Source organism: Cotesia glomerata, linkage group LG4, assembly GCF_020080835.1.
Source record: "Cotesia glomerata isolate CgM1 linkage group LG4, MPM_Cglom_v2.3, whole genome shotgun sequence".
Taxonomy (NCBI): domain Eukaryota; kingdom Metazoa; phylum Arthropoda; class Insecta; order Hymenoptera; family Braconidae; genus Cotesia; species Cotesia glomerata.
Genome location: NC_058161.1, coordinates 12,274,019 through 12,292,805, shown reverse-complemented (window position 1 = coordinate 12,292,805; position 18,787 = coordinate 12,274,019). Strand labels below are relative to the sequence as shown.

The 18,787-nt window shown below is 23.2% G+C and overlaps 2 protein-coding genes across 2 annotated transcripts; both read right to left on the bottom strand.

Annotated features, from left to right (window-relative positions):
- Positions 1-1,336: 1,336 nt before the first annotated feature.
- Positions 1,337-5,906, bottom strand: LOC123263549 (major facilitator superfamily domain-containing protein 10). Its single transcript, XM_044726411.1, has 9 exons — positions 5,775-5,906; positions 5,618-5,697; positions 5,221-5,518; positions 4,050-4,312; positions 3,684-3,969; positions 2,311-2,531; positions 2,118-2,208; positions 1,834-1,971; positions 1,337-1,486 (listed from the first exon to the last, which is right to left on the bottom strand). The coding sequence occupies exons 3-9, from the start codon at positions 5,471-5,473 to the stop codon at positions 1,395-1,397; spliced, it is 1,344 nt and encodes a 447-aa protein (XP_044582346.1). The 5' UTR covers positions 5,474-5,518; positions 5,618-5,697; positions 5,775-5,906; the 3' UTR covers positions 1,337-1,394.
- Positions 5,907-7,841: 1,935 nt separating this feature from the next.
- On the bottom strand, positions 7,842-16,796 carry LOC123263519 (tyrosine kinase receptor Cad96Ca). Its single transcript, XM_044726361.1, has 6 exons — positions 16,663-16,796; positions 13,241-13,497; positions 11,498-12,034; positions 10,020-10,190; positions 9,595-9,948; positions 7,842-8,557 (listed from the first exon to the last, which is right to left on the bottom strand). Exons 1-6 carry the CDS (start codon positions 16,706-16,708, stop codon positions 8,015-8,017), a joined length of 1,908 nt encoding a protein of 635 aa, XP_044582296.1. The 5' UTR covers positions 16,709-16,796; the 3' UTR covers positions 7,842-8,014.
- Between the last annotated feature and the right edge of the window lie 1,991 nt (positions 16,797-18,787).

The window sequence follows — 18,787 nt, the reverse complement described above, 5'->3', positions numbered from 1 at the left end:
TATCAAGAGCTTTCATTTGAGTACCCACTTGCATTTTTTATATATTTTTCATATTTATATATATATGTAGGATATATAAATATATAAAATATATGAAAAATTGATGTAGGTACTCAAATGAAAGGTCTCGATGAGTGTAATGTTAGGATGAGCTTATATCTTTAAAAATGTCAATATTTCACAAGATACAAGGTAATTTCTTAATTACTGACATTTTTAAAGATATAAGCTCATCCCGATGTTACATTCATCAAGAGCTTTCATTTGAGTACTCACATGTATTTTTGATATATTTTTCATATATTTATATATATATAATATATATAAATATATAAAATATATAAAAAATTGATGTGGGTACTCAAATGAAAGATCTCAATGAGTGTAACATCGGAATGAGCTTATATTTTTGAAAATGTCAATAGTTCACAAGAAACAAGGTCATTTTTTAATTATGTAATAAATATTTTAAAGAAATAAGCTCATCATGATGTTACACTCATCGAGAGCTTTCATTTGAGTACCCACATATTTTTTTGATATATTTTTCATATATACATATATATAATATATATAAATATATAAAATATATAAAAAATTGATGTGGGTACTCAAATGAAAGGTCTTAAGAAGAGTAACATCAGGATAAGCTTATATCTTTAAAAATGTCAATATTTTACAAGATACAAGGTCATTTCTTAATTGTGTATTTTTTTTTTTTTAATAAAAAAAAATTATGTCAGCTGATTTCAATATCCTTAATAATAATCAAAAAATAGTCAGCTGACAAAGAAATTTTATTGCAAAAAAAAACGTCTGCTAAAAGCAAACAATAAAACTACTCAACTCATGCGCATTACTTAAAATACTCATACAATTAAATTGTAAATGAACTACAACGCTTAACTTTAACATCAGTAATAGAATACTGTATATTTAATACCACATTCTCTAACTGCTGACAATTCTCCGGCATTGTCTCAGTTGATGTTATCTACTTACACCTGCACCTGTGCAATTTCACTTACACCAAACTCAGATGTTGTTTTTAAGAATAAACTTTTTGATTCTTGAAAAAAAAAAATCATGATAAACAATACTGAAAAATTTATTTAAATTAATACAAAATTATTATACTCACTGTGATCTGCTAAAGTCAATAAATTAATTACATTTAATTAATTTAATCACATTGAAATATATTTATATAAAAATTAATTCAGCTGATAAATTTTTAAACATCACAGTTTTAATAATAATTTATTAAATTAAATATTTTTTTTTTAGAAAAGAAAGTAATTTTTTTAAGTATTTTTAGTACGTACAAAAATATGATTTTTTTTTTTATAATTAATTAAATTAATTAATTTTTTTTTTTTTTTAGGTATTTGCTGTTAAACAGCGACTTTTTTGAGTATTAGTGGTGGGAAGATGAGGACAAATGCACCGATTAAGTATGTTGATGCACTACCGATACTCCAATATGCTGAAAAAAAAATTTGTAATTAATTATTCACGGGAAGAACAAGATGACACTGGATATCATCCCAGATTATATTCGGTGATATCTGTGGTGAAAAAAAATTTCAGATAGTAACTAGTATAATCCAGATTATACTGCGTAATATCTGGATTATACTCATTGTAATCTGGATAGTACTTATTGTAATCTGGATTATACTAGCTACTATCTGAAATTTTTTTTCACTCAGTATAATCTGGGATGATATCCTGTGTCATCTTGTTCTTCCCGTGTAATTAAAAAAAATTAAAAATTGTAATTAACTTTAGAAATAATTTATAAAAAAATAATATAACAATTATTTTAATTACCTAATGATGCAACAATTGGACCACAACTTCGGGCTAATGCTCCTAAAGACCGAAAAATACCAGTAATTGTTCCTTTTTGGTTCTCTGGTCCTATTTTTGAGACTATAGTCATCATACATGTTACTGCAAATGCTGTTGCTAAAAAATTAATTAAAAAAAATTTATTATAAATTTTAATATTAATAATTAATTAGAAATAAATAATTAAAAAAAAATTTATTAATAAAAATTAATATTTTTTCTTTAAATTAAAATTATAAAAATAATAATAATAATAAACTTACAAACTGAGAAAATAATAATACCAATATAAAGTGTAGTAATACTGTTAGCTACCCCTATAAAAATAAACGCGGGTATAACTAGCCAAAGTCCCTAAAAAAAAAAAATTTCAATTTTTTTTAGCGGGAAGTTAAAAAAAAAAAAATAATAAAATAACCAAATCAATATCAAAATTAATGTCTTAAAAATATTTACCAATTCACTGTAAAATTGAGTTTTGCCAGCAGGAATACGCCTAACATAAGATCCCTGAAGCAATGCCATAGTAATTCCAATCACCAGGAACATGTATCCCTGCTGCATGCTGGTGAATCCAAAAAAGTGATGAGTTAAAAATGTTAAAGTGAATTCCAGTCCACTGTAAATAAACAAGTACAAAAAATAACTGGCTCCTAATGTCCTCAAATTTTTCAGCTCTGAAAAAATAATTACAATTAATTTTTCTACAAAAATAAATAAATAAATAATAATAATAATTAATAATAATAATAAATAACAACAACAACAACAACAACAACAACAACAACAATAATAATAATAATAATAATAATAATGATGATGATAATTAATAATAACAACAACAACAATAATGATGATAATAATAATAATAATAATAATTATTATTATTATTAATAATAACAACAACAACAACAACAACAACAACAAAAATAACAACAACAACAATAATAATAATAATAATAATTAATAACAACAACAACAACAACAACAACAACAATAATTAATAATAATAACAACAACAACAACAACAACAACAATAATAATAATAATAATAATAATAATAATGATGATGATAATTAATAATAACAACAACAACAATAATGATGATAATAATAATAATAATAATTATTATTATTATTATTAATAATAACAACAACAACAACAACAACAAAAATAACAACAACAATAATAATAATAATAATTAATAACAACAACAACAACAACAACAACAACAACAACAACAACAATAATGATGATAATAATAATAATAATTATTATTATTATTATTATTAATAATAACAACAACAACAAAAACAACAACAACAACAATAATAATAATAATAATAATTAATAACAACAACAACAACAACAACAACAACAATAATTAATAATAACAACAACAACAACAACAACAACAACAACAATAATAATAATAATAATAATAATAATGATGATGATAATTAATAATAACAACAACAACAATAATGATGATAATAATAATAATAATAATAATTATTATTAATAATAATAACAACAACAACAACAACAACAAAAATAACAACAACAACAATAATAATAATAATAATAATTAATAACAACAACAACAACAACAACAACAACAACAATAATTAATAATAACAACAACAACAACAACAACAACAATAATGATAATAATAATAATAATAATAATAATAATAATAATAATAATAATAAATAACAACAACAACAACAACAACAACAACAACAACAACAATAACAACAACAATAACAACAACAACAACAATAATAATAATAATAATAATAATAATAAAAATAATGAATTTAGTTACCTGAAGGCGCAAGACCAGCTACGCCATTAAATAAAAACAAGTCTACAGGGTTGATGTAAATAAACGCACCGCTGATACCTCTGGCCAGAGATTTAGCGCGTCTTTTAACCGACAGAGTCTCTTCAAAGGAATTGATGACATAAATTAGGTCGACTAGTGACAAGAAAAAGGCAAACATGGCCGGGTAAATGTACCAGTAGCCTTCACTGGTGCTTATTTTAGTGAAGATCACTCCGATCATCGGTCCAATTATGAATCCTATGGAGAAAGCTATTCCTACTAGCGCCTGAAATTTCAATTAAGTAATTAATTAATTTATTTATTAATTTATTAATAAATTTATTTCTTTAATCTTAATTTACTGACCATTGATTTTCCCCGGGTCTTAGGAGTTGTCACGTCGGTAATAATCGCCATGGACAAGCTGATGTTACCCTTGCTGACCCCTCCGACGAATCTCGCCAGGACGAAGATGATGAAGTTGTTTGAAATTGCCCAGAGTAAGTACGACAAGGAAATTCCGGTCAAGCAGATGACCATCATAGGCTTTCGACCGTACACGTCTGATAATGCTCCTACTATTGGCATGCATAGGAATTGCAGGAATGAGTACATTGACCCCAAGAATCCTAAAAAAATGAAAATATTGTTATTCCTTTTATTTATGACTACAAATAAATAAAATTTTGCTTTATTAAATAATGAGTTTTGTTAAATTGCACTGTACTTTTTTAATTATTGAAATTTTTAAAGATATAAGCTCATACTGATGTTACACTCTTCAAAAGCTTTCATTTGAGTACCTACATGCATTTTTGATATATTTTTCATATATACATATATATAATATATATAAATATATAAAATATATGAAAAATTGATGTGGGTACTAAAATGAAAGGTCTCGATGAGTGTATCATCAGGATGAGCTTATATCTTTAAAAATGTCGATAGTTCACAAAATACAAGGTCATTTCTTAAATACTGAGATTTTTAAAAATATAAGCTCATTCTTATGTTACACTCTTCAAGAGCTTTCATTTGAGTACCTACATGCATTTTTGATATATTTTACATATATACATATATATAATATATATAAATATATCAAATATACGAAAAATTGATGTGGGTACTCAAATGAAAAGTCTTAAAGAGTGTAACATTAGAATGAGCTTATATCTTTAAAATTGTCAATATTTCACAAGATACAAGGTCATTTCTTAATTATTGACATTTTTAAAGATATAAGCTCATTTTGACATTACACTCATCAAGAGCTTTCATTTGAGTACCCACATGCATTTTTGATATATTTTACATATATACATATATATAATATATATAAATATATCAAATATACGAAAAATTGATGTGGGTACTCAAATGAAAGGTCTCGATGAGTGTAATCTCAGGATGAGCTTATTTCTTTAAAAATGTCAATAGTTCACAAAATACAAGGTAATTTCTTAATTATGTATCCTAGACACAAAATTTTTCTTATTGTCTTAATAATATAAATTAATTTAAAACTTACCTCCAAATAAAACACTGCTGAACCTATCAGGAGCTTTAAGAATTTCCTGAATTCCTTTGACATTTCCCAAAATCCACGAATACAGTCCATTATCATCAGTTTCCTTGTAATAATCCAGCAGAGCCGGGAGTAGCGGCAAAATCATAGTAAACGCCAACAGGTCAATAATAAGTGAAAAAAAAACAACTCGGATTGTTTTTTTATCTTTTTCTCCATAATTTGACATTGTTAATTTTTCATCAGTTCTCTCCATCGTTATCAGCTGACTGACTTTCCTTTATCAATCATGAGTAAGTAGCTAAGATAAAAAATAATATCACTTGTACATTTTTAAATATTTAATCAACTGTATTTCATTAACATTGTTAAAAGTAATTTAAATTTTCTAATAACTTACGTATTTTTTTAAATAAAATAAATAAATTTATTTTAAGATTGTGACACTCCAACTAGCCCATCTCAGGTCTGAGTGAAAGTCTGGAAAAAGATTCAAGAATTACCCGTTAGTTTTAAAGTGAAAGGTACAATTTTTTTATTTTTATTTCATTTCTTACCTTTTAAATATCGCTCTTGCTGTACTTGCTGTACTTGCTCACATGTTTGATTGTTATTATTATTGACAACTGTTGTTGAAGTGGTTGAAGTTACAACAGTCGGTACTTTGTCTACTGTGTCTCTGTCATGTTTAATTTAAAATTGCAAATGGCGGGATGAGGTATGAAGTTGGCTGAGAGTGACTTTTTTAGTCTACAGCTGACTTAAGAGTGATCAAAAATCAAATTTTAACAGTTTTAACAAAAGTAATACAAGTGATAAGTATAGGTCAAAAAATAAAATATAATTGTTTTTTTTATAAATATTTTATTTAATAATAGTAAAGTTAGCCGACATTGTTAATTTTTAGAGTTATTTTTTAATTATTAAATTAGAATTAAATATTATTTTTGAAAAATTCCACTTATAGTTTTTAAAGTTTTTTAAAACTAAATTTTTTTGTAATAATTTTGTTAATAAAAAAAAAATTCTGTAAAATTTTAGATGTCGGCTAACTTAATTTTCAAAAATATTTTAATAATTGTGATTTAAATAATGAAAAAAAAAGTTTTTAAGTATAAAATTTTTTAATTTGTATTTTTACAAAATCAATTTATTAAGACACAGGTTGAGTGATATATTAGAAATATTTTTTTATAATAATTAAATTGTTATTAATAATTTTTTTATAAAAAATTAAAAATTAACAGCTGTCAGCTTTCATCATTAATTTAAATATTAAAAAATTGAGCTTGTATCTTGTGAACTATTGACATTTTTAAAGATATAAGCTCATCCTAACATCACACTTATCAAGACCTTTCATTTGAGCACCCACATCAATTTTTCATATATTTTTCATATTTATATATATTACATATATGTATATATGAAAAATATATCAAAAATGCATGTGGGTACTCAAATGAAAGCTCTTGATGAGTATAACATCATGATGAGCTTATATCTTTGAAAATGTCAGTATTTAAGAAAAGACCTTGTATCTTGTGAACTATTGACATTTTTAAAGATATAAGCTCATCCTAACATCACACTTATCAAGACCTTTCATTTGAGCACCCACATCAATTTTTCATATATTTTTCATATTTATATATATTACATATATGTATATATGAAAAATATATCAAAAATGCATGTGGGTACTCAAATGAAAGCTCTTAATGAAAGGAACATCGGGATGAGCTTATATCTTTAAAAATGTCAGTAATTAAGAAATTAGCTTGTATCTTGAGAACTATTGACATTTTTAAAGATATAAGCTCATCCTGACATTATACTCATCGAGATCTTTCATGTGGATACTCACATCAATTTTTCATATATACATATATATAATATATATAAATATATGAAATATATAAAAAATTGATGTGGGTACTCAAATGAAAGCTCTTATTGAAAGGATCATCGGGACGAGCTTATATCTTTAAAAATGTCAGTAATTAAGAAATTAGCTTGTATCTTGAGAACTATTGACATTTTTTAAGAAATAAGCTCATCTTGACATTATACTCATCAAGAGCTTTCATTTGAGTACCCCCATCAATTTTTCATATATTTATATATATTGCATATATGTATATATGAAAAATATATCAAAAATGCATGTGGGTACTCAAATGAAAGCTCTTGATGAGTATAACATCATGATGAGCTTATATCTTTGAAAATGTCAGTATTTAAGAAAAGGCCTTGTATCTTGTGAACTATTGACATTTTCAAAGATATAAGCTCACTCTGATATTATACTCATCAAGACCTTTCATTTAAGTACCCACATCAATTTTTCATATATTTTATATATTTATATATATACATATATGTATATATGAATAATATATCAAAAGTTGATGTGGGTACTCAAATGAAAGCTCTTAATGAAAGGAACATCGGGATGAGCTTATATCTTAAAAATACATATATATATATGAAAAATTGATGTGGGTACTCAAATGAAAGCTCTTGATGAGTGTATAAATGTCTGATGGAAGGAATATTTTTTTGATAATTAAATTACTATAAAAAAAGTATTTAATTAAAAAATTATTAATAAAAATATTTAAAAAAATTCCACATGTAAAAATTTAAAAAAAATCACGAATCTTTTTATAAAAAAATCAATATCTGTTAGCTAACTTCTGCATAATGAGTATTTGACATTTTTAAATTGATCATTTAGCACTGGACGGATTCATATAAATAATAAGTCATGGTACGCATAAATTAAAAATTAAAATTAAAGTTTCTCGCCACTTAAATTGAGCACATTGTAATAAGAGTGGTCAGGAAACCTATCAAGCTCAATATAGTCAATTTCATCTAGCAATAGTCCCTCAGCCATGGCAACAAGCTCACCAAACGAAGGCCTGCATGAGGGATCTTTGTCCCAGCAGTAATACATTATATTATACAACTCTCTTTTGCAGTGCTCGGGCCTCTCCAGCCGGTAGCCTTCTTTGATCTTCCGCATGACTTCTGCGGCGCCCATTCCCGGATAAGGAGTCGAACCTAGAGTTACTATTTCCCAGGTAAGTACTCCAAAGCTCCAAATGTCTGATTTTACTGAGTACATATTGTCGTAGAGACTTTCGGGTGCCATCCACCTGATTGGTAGTCGCCCGTCTGATTTACGTTCGTAGATTTTGTTCGCTGCGATGTCTCGAGCGAATCCAAAGTCAGCTATTTTACAGAGACGGTTGCTGTCGATTAGGATATTTCTGGCTGCTAAGTCACGGTGGATTATTCCTTTTGAGGCTAAGTACGCCATTCCTTTGGCAATCTGGTATTGTTAAAATATCATAATTAAAAAATTACCTTGTATATTGTGAACTATTGACATTTTTAAAGATATAAGCTCATCCTGATGTTACACTCATCAAGACCTTTCATTTAAGTACCCACATCAATTTTTCATATATTTTATATTTTTATATATATTATATATATATGTATATATAAAAAATATATAAAAAATTCATGTGGGTACTCAAATAAAAGCGCTTGATGAGTGTAACATCAGGATGAGCTTATATCTTTAAAAATGTCATTAATAAAGAAATGACCTTGTATCTTGTGAAATATTGACATTTTTAAAGATATAAGCTCATCCTTACATTACATTCATTGAGACCTTTAATTTGAGTACCCACATCGATTTTTCATATATTTTATATATTTATATATATTATATATATATGTATATATGAAAAATATATCAAAAATGCATGTGGGTACTCAAATGAAAGCTCTTGATGAATCTAACATCGGGATGAGCTTATATCTTTAAAATATATATCACGAAATTAAGAAATGACCTTGTATCTTGTGAACTATTGACATTTTTAATGATATAAGCTCATCCTGAGATTACACTCTTCAAGATCTTTTATTTGAGTACCCACATGCATTTTTGATATATTTTTCATATATACATATATGTAATATATATAAATATACAAAATATATGAAAAATTGATGTGGGTACTCAAATGAAAGCTCTTGATGAGTGTAACATCAAGATGAGCTTATATCTTGAAAAATGTCAATAATTAAGAAATGACCTTGTATCTCGTGAACTAATGACATTTTTAATGATATAAGCTCATCCTTACGTTACACTCATCGAGACCTTTCATTTGAGTACCCACATCAATTTTTCGTATATTTTATATATTTATATATACTACATATATGTATATATGAAAAATATATCAAAAATGCATGTGGGTACTCAAATGAAAGCTTTTGATGAGTGTAATATTAAAATGAGCTCATATCTTTAAAAATGTCAATATTTAAGAAAGTACAGTGCATTACCTGATGAACAAATCCAGTAAGATCCCTAGATGTCAATCCAGGTCTCCCAGAGTTCTTTTCTTCCCTCATGTTTCTCAAAAAGCTCTGCAACTTTCCACCACTGATGTACTCCATAATAACAAATATCGGTTCGCGTTCTGTACAGCAACCCAACAATCTAACGACATTCGGATGCGGCTCCAGAGTCTTCATAACAGTCAACTCTTGAGCCAAGTCTATTCTTTCCCTTTCAGTGGCATTTTCTTTCAGAGTTTTTACAGCCACCACTGAAACTCCAGTCCCGCTGCCGTTTATGTCTATGGCTTCGCATTTCCATACTTGACCGAAGCACCCTTCTCCCAGGATACAAAATACCTAGACATTTAAAATATTATTGCTCAATTATTTAAGAACTAATAAATTTTAAATAAAAAAATTGAACGAACTTTAAGTCTGTGTCGTGGAAATTCCCACTCGTCTTTCTCCGTTGATTCTTTTGAAGATTTGTTCCATTCTTGGTACTTGTTTGAGGAAAATTTATAATTTTGAAAGTTTTTTAAAATTAATGACGGCTCGTTTGGTGACGACATGTCTGATACTTTTACAGCTAGCTCTTTCTGAAAATTAATTTAATATATTATTAAGAATTAATTATTAAATATCAGAACAAAAATTTTTATAAATTTGAAAGCTATCAAAAATATCAAATTTTTAATTAATTAAATTTTTACATCATTAATTAAATTAATTGAAAAAAGCAACTTTGCAGTCACTACGTGACTGCCGTGATTTGAGAACTATAAATAAATGAAATTTTGCTTTACTAAATAATGACTATTGTTAAATTGCATTGTACTTTTTTAAATATTGACATTTTTAAAGATATAAGCTCATCCCGATGTTGCACTCATCAAGAGCTTTCATTTGAGTACCTACATGAATTTTTCATATATTTTTCATATATGCATATATATATATATAATATATATAAATATATAAAATATATTAAAAATTGATGTGGGTACTCAAATGAAAGGTCTCGATGAGTGTAACATCAGGATGAGCTTATATCTCTAAAAATGTTAATAGTTGACAAAATACAAGATCATTTCTTAATTATTGACATTTTTAAAGATATAAGCTCATTCCGATGTTTTACTCGTCAAGACCTTTCATTTGAGTACCTACATGCATTTTTGATATATTTTTCATATATACATATATATAATATACATAAATATATAAAATATATGAAAAATTGACGTGGGTACTCAAATGAAAGGTCTTGATGAGTATAATGTAAGAATGAGCTAATATCTTTAAAAATGTCAATAGTTCAGGAAGTACAAGGTCATTTCATAATCATGTAATATATATTTTAGAGATATAAGCTCACCTCGGTGTTATATTTATCAAGAGCTTTAATTTGAATACCCACATCAATTTTTCATATATTTTATATATTTATATATATTATATAGATGTATAAATGAAAAATATATTAAAATTGCATGTGGGTACTCAAATGAAAGGTCTTGAAGAGTGTAATCTTAGGATGAGCTTATATCTTTAAAAATGTTAATAGTTCTCAAGATACAAGGTCGTTTCCTAATTATTGACATTTTTAAAAATATAAACTCATCACGATGTTACACTCATCAAGAGCTTTTATTTGAGTACCCACATGTATTTTTGATATATTTTTCATATATACATATATATAATATATATAAATATATGAAAAATTGATGTATGTACTCAAATGAAAGGTCTCGATGAGTGTAACATCAGGATGAACTTATAATTTAAAAAATGTCAATAGTTCACAAAATACAAGGTCATTTCTTATTTATGTATCCTGGAGACAAAATTTTTCTCTTTCTCTTTATATAATTAAAATTTTCTAAATAAATAAAATACTTACAGGGTGCTTCGATTTTTTATGAGAGCAAATTTTTCTTCTTACAGACCAAAGAGCCATTCCAACGATCAAAATGACAGCAAGAATCGCTGATATGGTTCCAACAGTAGTCATTGTTATATTTTGATACGAGTAAGTACTATCTTGAACACTCAGACTGTCCAACGTGCTAGTATTATAAACATTAGGTCCAGATGTCATACTACTGCCATTGATAACTTGGTTAACATAATTACTGATATTTATTTCAGCTGGTCTTAAAACAGTTGTCTTCTCGTGAGTCTTAGTTGAATTTACAGGCCTGGAGAATGACGGAAGCTGTGAGTTTGAAAAGTGAGCTAGAAAAGGACTCCGCATTGACTGGTGATTCAATCCTAGGTTGAAATTTTGGGAATTTTGAGAAAATGGTCCATTGTTATTATTACTGTTGTTGTTGGTGGTGGAGGTTGATGAGCTGTTTTTTATGACTACATATACTTCATTTTTGGCAGTCAATTTTCCATCAGAAGCTGTCACGTACAAGAATAATTTTTCTCCACCCTGAAAAATTAAATGACTGATAAACTATAAATAAATAAAATTTTGCTTTATTAAATAATGACATTTGTTAAATTGCACTGTACTTTCTTAACTATTGACATTTTTAAAGATATAAGCTCATCCTGATGTTATACTCATCAAGAGCTTTCATTTGAGTACCCACATCATTTTTTCATATATTTTATATATTTATATATATCATATATATGTATATATAAAAAATATATCAAAAATGCATGTGGGTACTCAAATGAAATGTCTCGATGAGTGTAAAGTCAGGATGAGCTTATATCTTAAAAAATGTCAATATTTCACAAGATACAAGGTAATTTCTTAATTATTGACATTTTTAAGGATCTTAGCTCATCCCGATGTTACACTCATCAAGACCTTTCATTTGAGTACCCACATCAATTTTTCATATATTTTTCATATATACATATATACAATATATACAAATATATAAAATATATGAAAAATTGATGTGGGTACTCAAATGAAAGGTCTTGATAAGTGTAACATCGGAACGAGCTTATATCTTTAAAAATGTCAATAGTTCACAAGATACAAGGTCTTTTCTTAATTACTGACATTTTTGAAGATACAAGCTCATCCCGATGTTACACTCATCAAGAGCTTTCATTTAAGTACCCACATCAATTTTTGATATGTTCTTCATATATACATATATATAATATATATAAATATATAAAATATATGAAAAATTGATGTGGGTATTCAAATTAAAGGTCTCGATGAGTATAATGTCAGGATGTGCTTATATCTTTAAAAATGTCAATAGTTTACAAGATACAAGGTTATTTTTCAATTATGTGATATATATAATACATATTCTAAAGATATAAGCTCATATTGATGTTACACTTATCAAGAACTTCCATTCGAGTACCCACATGCATTTTTGATATATTTTTCATATATACATATATATATATAATATACATAAATATATAAAATATATGAAAAATTGATGTGGGTACTCAAATGAAAGGTCTCGATGAGTGAAACATCAGGATGAGCTTATATCTTTAAAAATGTCAATAATTCTGAAGATATAAGGTAATTTCTTAATTACCTATCTAGAGATAATTTTCAATTGCAGCCTAAAACGTATCATCATAAATTGACTATTGGTCAGAGAATTTTAGTATTAATTTTCTATAAAAAATAATTTTAAACACTTACTCGGCCTTTTAACGTATCATTAGTAACTATTTCTCCAGTAAGACTATTAATAAAAAAAGGCAGAGTAGTTGAACTAGATCCAGCAGAATCACCATTAAAATTATGATCTAAAGCTTCAAGACCATAATTCAATTGATCCTGCTCGTTGTCCTTAGCATGGACTCTGGTGACAAAAGTTCCCTTGGGCGCTGAGTCGAGGAGAATCCAATTTCTATCCAGGATCATCACCGGCGGGGTATTGTCGCTCAGCTGTCCATCTAAAATAATTACCATAATTAAATTTTCACATCAATATTCCCTATAAATAATTATAATAATAATAATATTCTCAGTAGAAGCTAAATATTGTTTTGCGTTCAAGCTTTAACGTTGAACTGTATGCACACAGAATAAGAAAGTAGGACAACGAAAGTATGACTGAAAGACATCCGTTTTACCAGACAGGACACAAGAATGAGAGAGAAAAATTTTGTTTTTAATTTTATTTAAACCAATAACTTTAACAAAATAATTTTTTGTATTTTTTAATTTTATTATTAGTCTTCATAGTATCATCTTTTTTAATAGAATATTTATTTTTTGCATTTAATTAAGTATTTTTATGAGGATCCAAGTTCAAGGTTTTTTTATCTATCTCTCTTTCTTGGTCTTCATTTTTATTATTATTATTATTATACATTTTTTTTGTTTCTTTGCCCTTTCACTTTTTCTGTGGTAGTAGTACCACTTTCTTTTCATTATCAAAGGTCATTTCATACCTATATTTTATTATTATTATTAATGGAAAAATTTTTGTGGTTTTTATAATTATAAAAGTAAAAATTTCATTAATATTATTATTATTATTATTATTAAAAAATGTCAAGTTTTTAATAATGAAGAAATAATAACAATAAAAATAATAACAATAATGGCAAAATAAAAAAAAAATTTATTATTATTATTATTAAATTTTAAGTTTTTAGTAATGAAGAAGTAATAACAATAAAAATAATAATACTGTCAAGATTGTTTGAAATTTTATTATTATTATTATTATTATTATTATTATTACATTTTAAATTTTTAGTAATGAAATGATAATAATAATAATAATAATATCAAGATTTTTTTGAAATTTTATTATTATTGTTTTAAGATTATTAAAATCTTAAAACTGTTATAATAACAATAATAATAATAATAAAAATTACAATAATCACAATAATGTCAAGATTTTTTGAAATTTTTTCATTATCATTATCATTATTATTATTATTATTATTAAATTTCAAGTTTTTAGTAATAAAATAATAATAATAATACTTTCAAGATTTTTTGAAATATTATTATTATTATTATTATTAAATTTCAAGTTTTTAGTAATGAAATAATAATAATAATACTTTCAAGATTTTTTGAAATTTTATTATTATTATTATTATTATTACATTTTAAATTCTTAGTAATCAAATGATAATAATAATAATAATAATAATAATAATAATAATAATAATAATATCAAGATTTTTTTGAAATTTTATTATTATTGTTATTATTAAAATCTTAAAAACTGTTATAATAACAATAATAATAATAAAAATTACAATAATAACAATAATGTCAAGATTTTTTGAAATTTTTTCATTATCATTATTATTATTATTATTAAATTTCAAGTTTTTAGTAATGAAATAATAATAATAATACTTTCAAGATTTTTTGAAATTTTATTATTATTATTATTACATTTTAAATTTTTAGTAATCAAATGATAATAATAATAATAATAATAATAATAATAATAATATCAAGATTTTTTTGAAATTTTATTATTATTGTTATTATTAAAATCTTAAAAACTGTTATAATAACAATAATAATAATAAAAATTACAATAATAACAATAATGTCAAGATTTTTTGAAATTTTTTCATTATCATTATTATTATTATTATTAAATTTCAAGTTTTTAGTAATGAAATAATAATAATAATACTTTCAAGATTTTTTTGAAATTTTATCATTATTGTTATTATTAAAAACTTAAAAATTGTTATAATAACAATAATAATAAAAATTAAAATAATAATAATAATGTCAAGATTTTTTGAAATTTTTTTATTATTATTGTTATTGTTATTATTATTATTAAATTTCAAATTTTTAGTATTGAAGAAATAATAACAATAAAAATAATAATAATGCTAAGATTTTTTGAAATTTTATTATTATTATTATTATTATTATTATTATTAAATTTCAAGTTTTTAGTAATGAAATAATAATAATAATACTTTCAAGATTTTTTTGAAATTTTATCATTATTGTTATTATTAAAAACTTAAAAATTGTTATAATAACAATAATAATAAAAATTAAAATAATAATAATAATGTCAAGATTTTTTGAAATTTTTTTATTATTATTGTTATTGTTATTATTATTATTAAATTTCAAATTTTTAGTATTGAAGAAATAATAACAATAAAAATAATAATAATGTTAAGATTTTTTGAAATTTTATTATTATTATTATTATTATTATTATTATTAAATTTCAAGTTTTTAGTAATGAAATAATAATAATAATACTGTCAAGATTTTTTTGAAATTTTATTATTATTGTTATTATTAAAAACTTAAAAATTGTTATAATAACAATAATAATAATAAAAATTAAAATAATAACAATAATTTCAAGATTTTTTGAAATTTTTTTATTATCATTATTATTATTGTTATTATTATTATTAAATTTCAAATTTTTAGTAATGAAAAAATAATAACAATAAAAATAATAATAATGTTAAGATTTTTTGAAATTTTATTATTATTATTATTATTATTATTATTAAATTTTAAATTTTTAGTAATGAAATAATAATAATAATAATAATAATAATACTGTCAAGATTTTTTTGAAATTTTTTCATTATCATTATTATTATTATTAAATTTCAAGTTTTTAATAATGACGAAATAATAACAATATTAATATTAATAATAATAATAATAATAATAATGTCAAGATTTTTTGAAATTTTATTTTTATTATTGTTACTATTAAAAACTTAAAAATTGTTATAATAATAATAATAATAATAATGTCAAGATTTTTTGAAATTTTATTTTTATTATTATTGTTACTATTAAAAACTTAAAAATTGTTATAATAATAATAATAATGATAAATTTCGTAAAATTATTATTATATCAACTTTCATTACAGCCATATATTTTTTCTAAAAATTAAATAAAAAAATCTTAGTGTGACATTGACCTAATTTCTTCTCTCATAATAAAAAAAAAAATTAAATAAACTTCCTTAAAAAAAATCTTTTCAATTTAAACTGCAAAAAAACATATATCCAGAGATATATTCCTAAATTAATATAATAATAATAAAGAAAAACATCAAATTTAATTAAAAAATATCTTACAGGTAAAAGTCGCTAGAGCGACGACAATGATCCATCTTATGATCATTGCACTGCATTTACAATCCAGGATGTCAGGCAGAAATATTATTATTATTCCAACAACATCAACACTAATAAAAAAAAACTGTCAGTTTTTCAACGACCTACTTAATAGATGGTTTAAATTATTGATTTTATCAATCATTATAAATCCGTCATTATTTAACACAATTTTTGTTTTAATCTCCTAAAATATATTATTTTAAATCACTTGACATATTATCAGAAGAAATGTCAAAATTTTTTATTTTTTTATCAACCCATTTGTATCACTTTAATTTTTTCACTTTTTATTTTTATCATTTTATTCTTTATCCAAAATAAAAAATTTTAAAATAACTTTCAGGTGATCAGTTGGAGTACACTACTGACTACTTTAATGTTGATGAGAGTTACATACAGGTAGGAATATTAATTATTAAATATATATCACGGATATACACAACCACCTGTTATTTAACCTCGTGTTTGTGTTTTCTGTTTTTCCTGTTTTCTGCTCATGAATTTTCATATTAACACTCAGCGCCTCTAGCGGCAAAAAATAAAACGATTTATTAAAGCGCTCCTTTAAATTCTAACTAACAAAAAAACTCACAAAAAAACAATTAAAATTAATAAATTTTATTTTTGACATTTAATTAATTTTTTTGGTAAGTTTTTAAATAATTAAAAAATTTTTTTATTTATTTCAATAATAATAATAATAATAATAATTTTTTAAGTACTATTGACTGTCATGCTGGACAAAAATAAATTATTTTATTTATTTTGGTAAGTTATTATTTTTTAATTATTATTTAAAGTTAAATTAAATTAAATATCAAATTTAAATGATCAGCTGATCAAAATAAATCAGCTGTCATTATTAAAAAGTAAGTAAAATAAAAATAATTGTCAACAATTTTGCTATCAAAGTTAACCTCAAAATTTATTTATTTATTTATTTATTTAAATAATTATTTGACACTTAATGATTTTTTTATGAAATTAATTTTCAAAAAATCACGTGTAAAAAATTGTTAAATGTTTGTTAATTAAATATTTGACAGCTGATAATTTTTTTTAAATAATTTATTTGTTAAAAAAATTATTATTATTTTTTAATTATTATTTAGTTAAATTAAACTTTAAATCTCAATAATCAGCTGATCAAAATTGATCAGCTGTCATTATTAAAAAAGTAAATAAAAATAACTATTAACAATTTTGCTTTAAAGTTAACCTCAAAAAAAAATTTTATTTAATTTAAATAATTATTGAAAATTAATTATTTGATATTTTTTTTATTAAATTAATTTTATAAAAAATAAAAAAAAAAATTCACGTGTAAAAAATTATTAAATGTTTTTTAATTAAATATTTAACAGCTGATTATTTTTTAATAATTTATTTGTTAAAATAATTATTATTATTTGATTAAATTAAATTAAACCTTAAATTTCAATAATCAGCTGATCAAAATTAATTAGCTGTCATTATTAAACAAGTAAATAAAAATAATTGTTTAAAATTTTGCTTTAAAGTTAACTTTAAAAATTTTTTTATTTATTTTAATAATTAAAATAATTATTATAAATTAATTATTTGACATTTAATTTTTTTTTTATTAAATTGGTTTAGAAAAAATAATTTTTAATTCCACGTGTAAAAAATAATATTTTTTAAAATGAAAATTAAATTAGCTGACACTCAAAAATTTATAATTTTTTTATTAATTAATTAATGGGATTAAAAAACTATTTTTTAAAAATTCCACGTATAATTTTAAAAATTTTCTTCATCTTTATTTCAAATTTTTTAAAAATCATTTTTCAACAAAATAAATTATAAAAATTTTTAAATGTCGGCTAATTTAATTTCCATTTTTTAAAATTAAATATTTATAAAAATTTGACAGCTGATTTTAACAATAATTTATTAAATAAAAAATAATTAATTTAATTATATTTTTTTTAGATATGAAAATTAAATATTAAATGAAGATCAGCTGTAATAAATGAAAAAAATTAATTAATTAATTAATAAAAAAATTATAAATTTTTGAGTGTCGGCTAATTTAATAAATTATAAATTTTTGAGTGTCAGC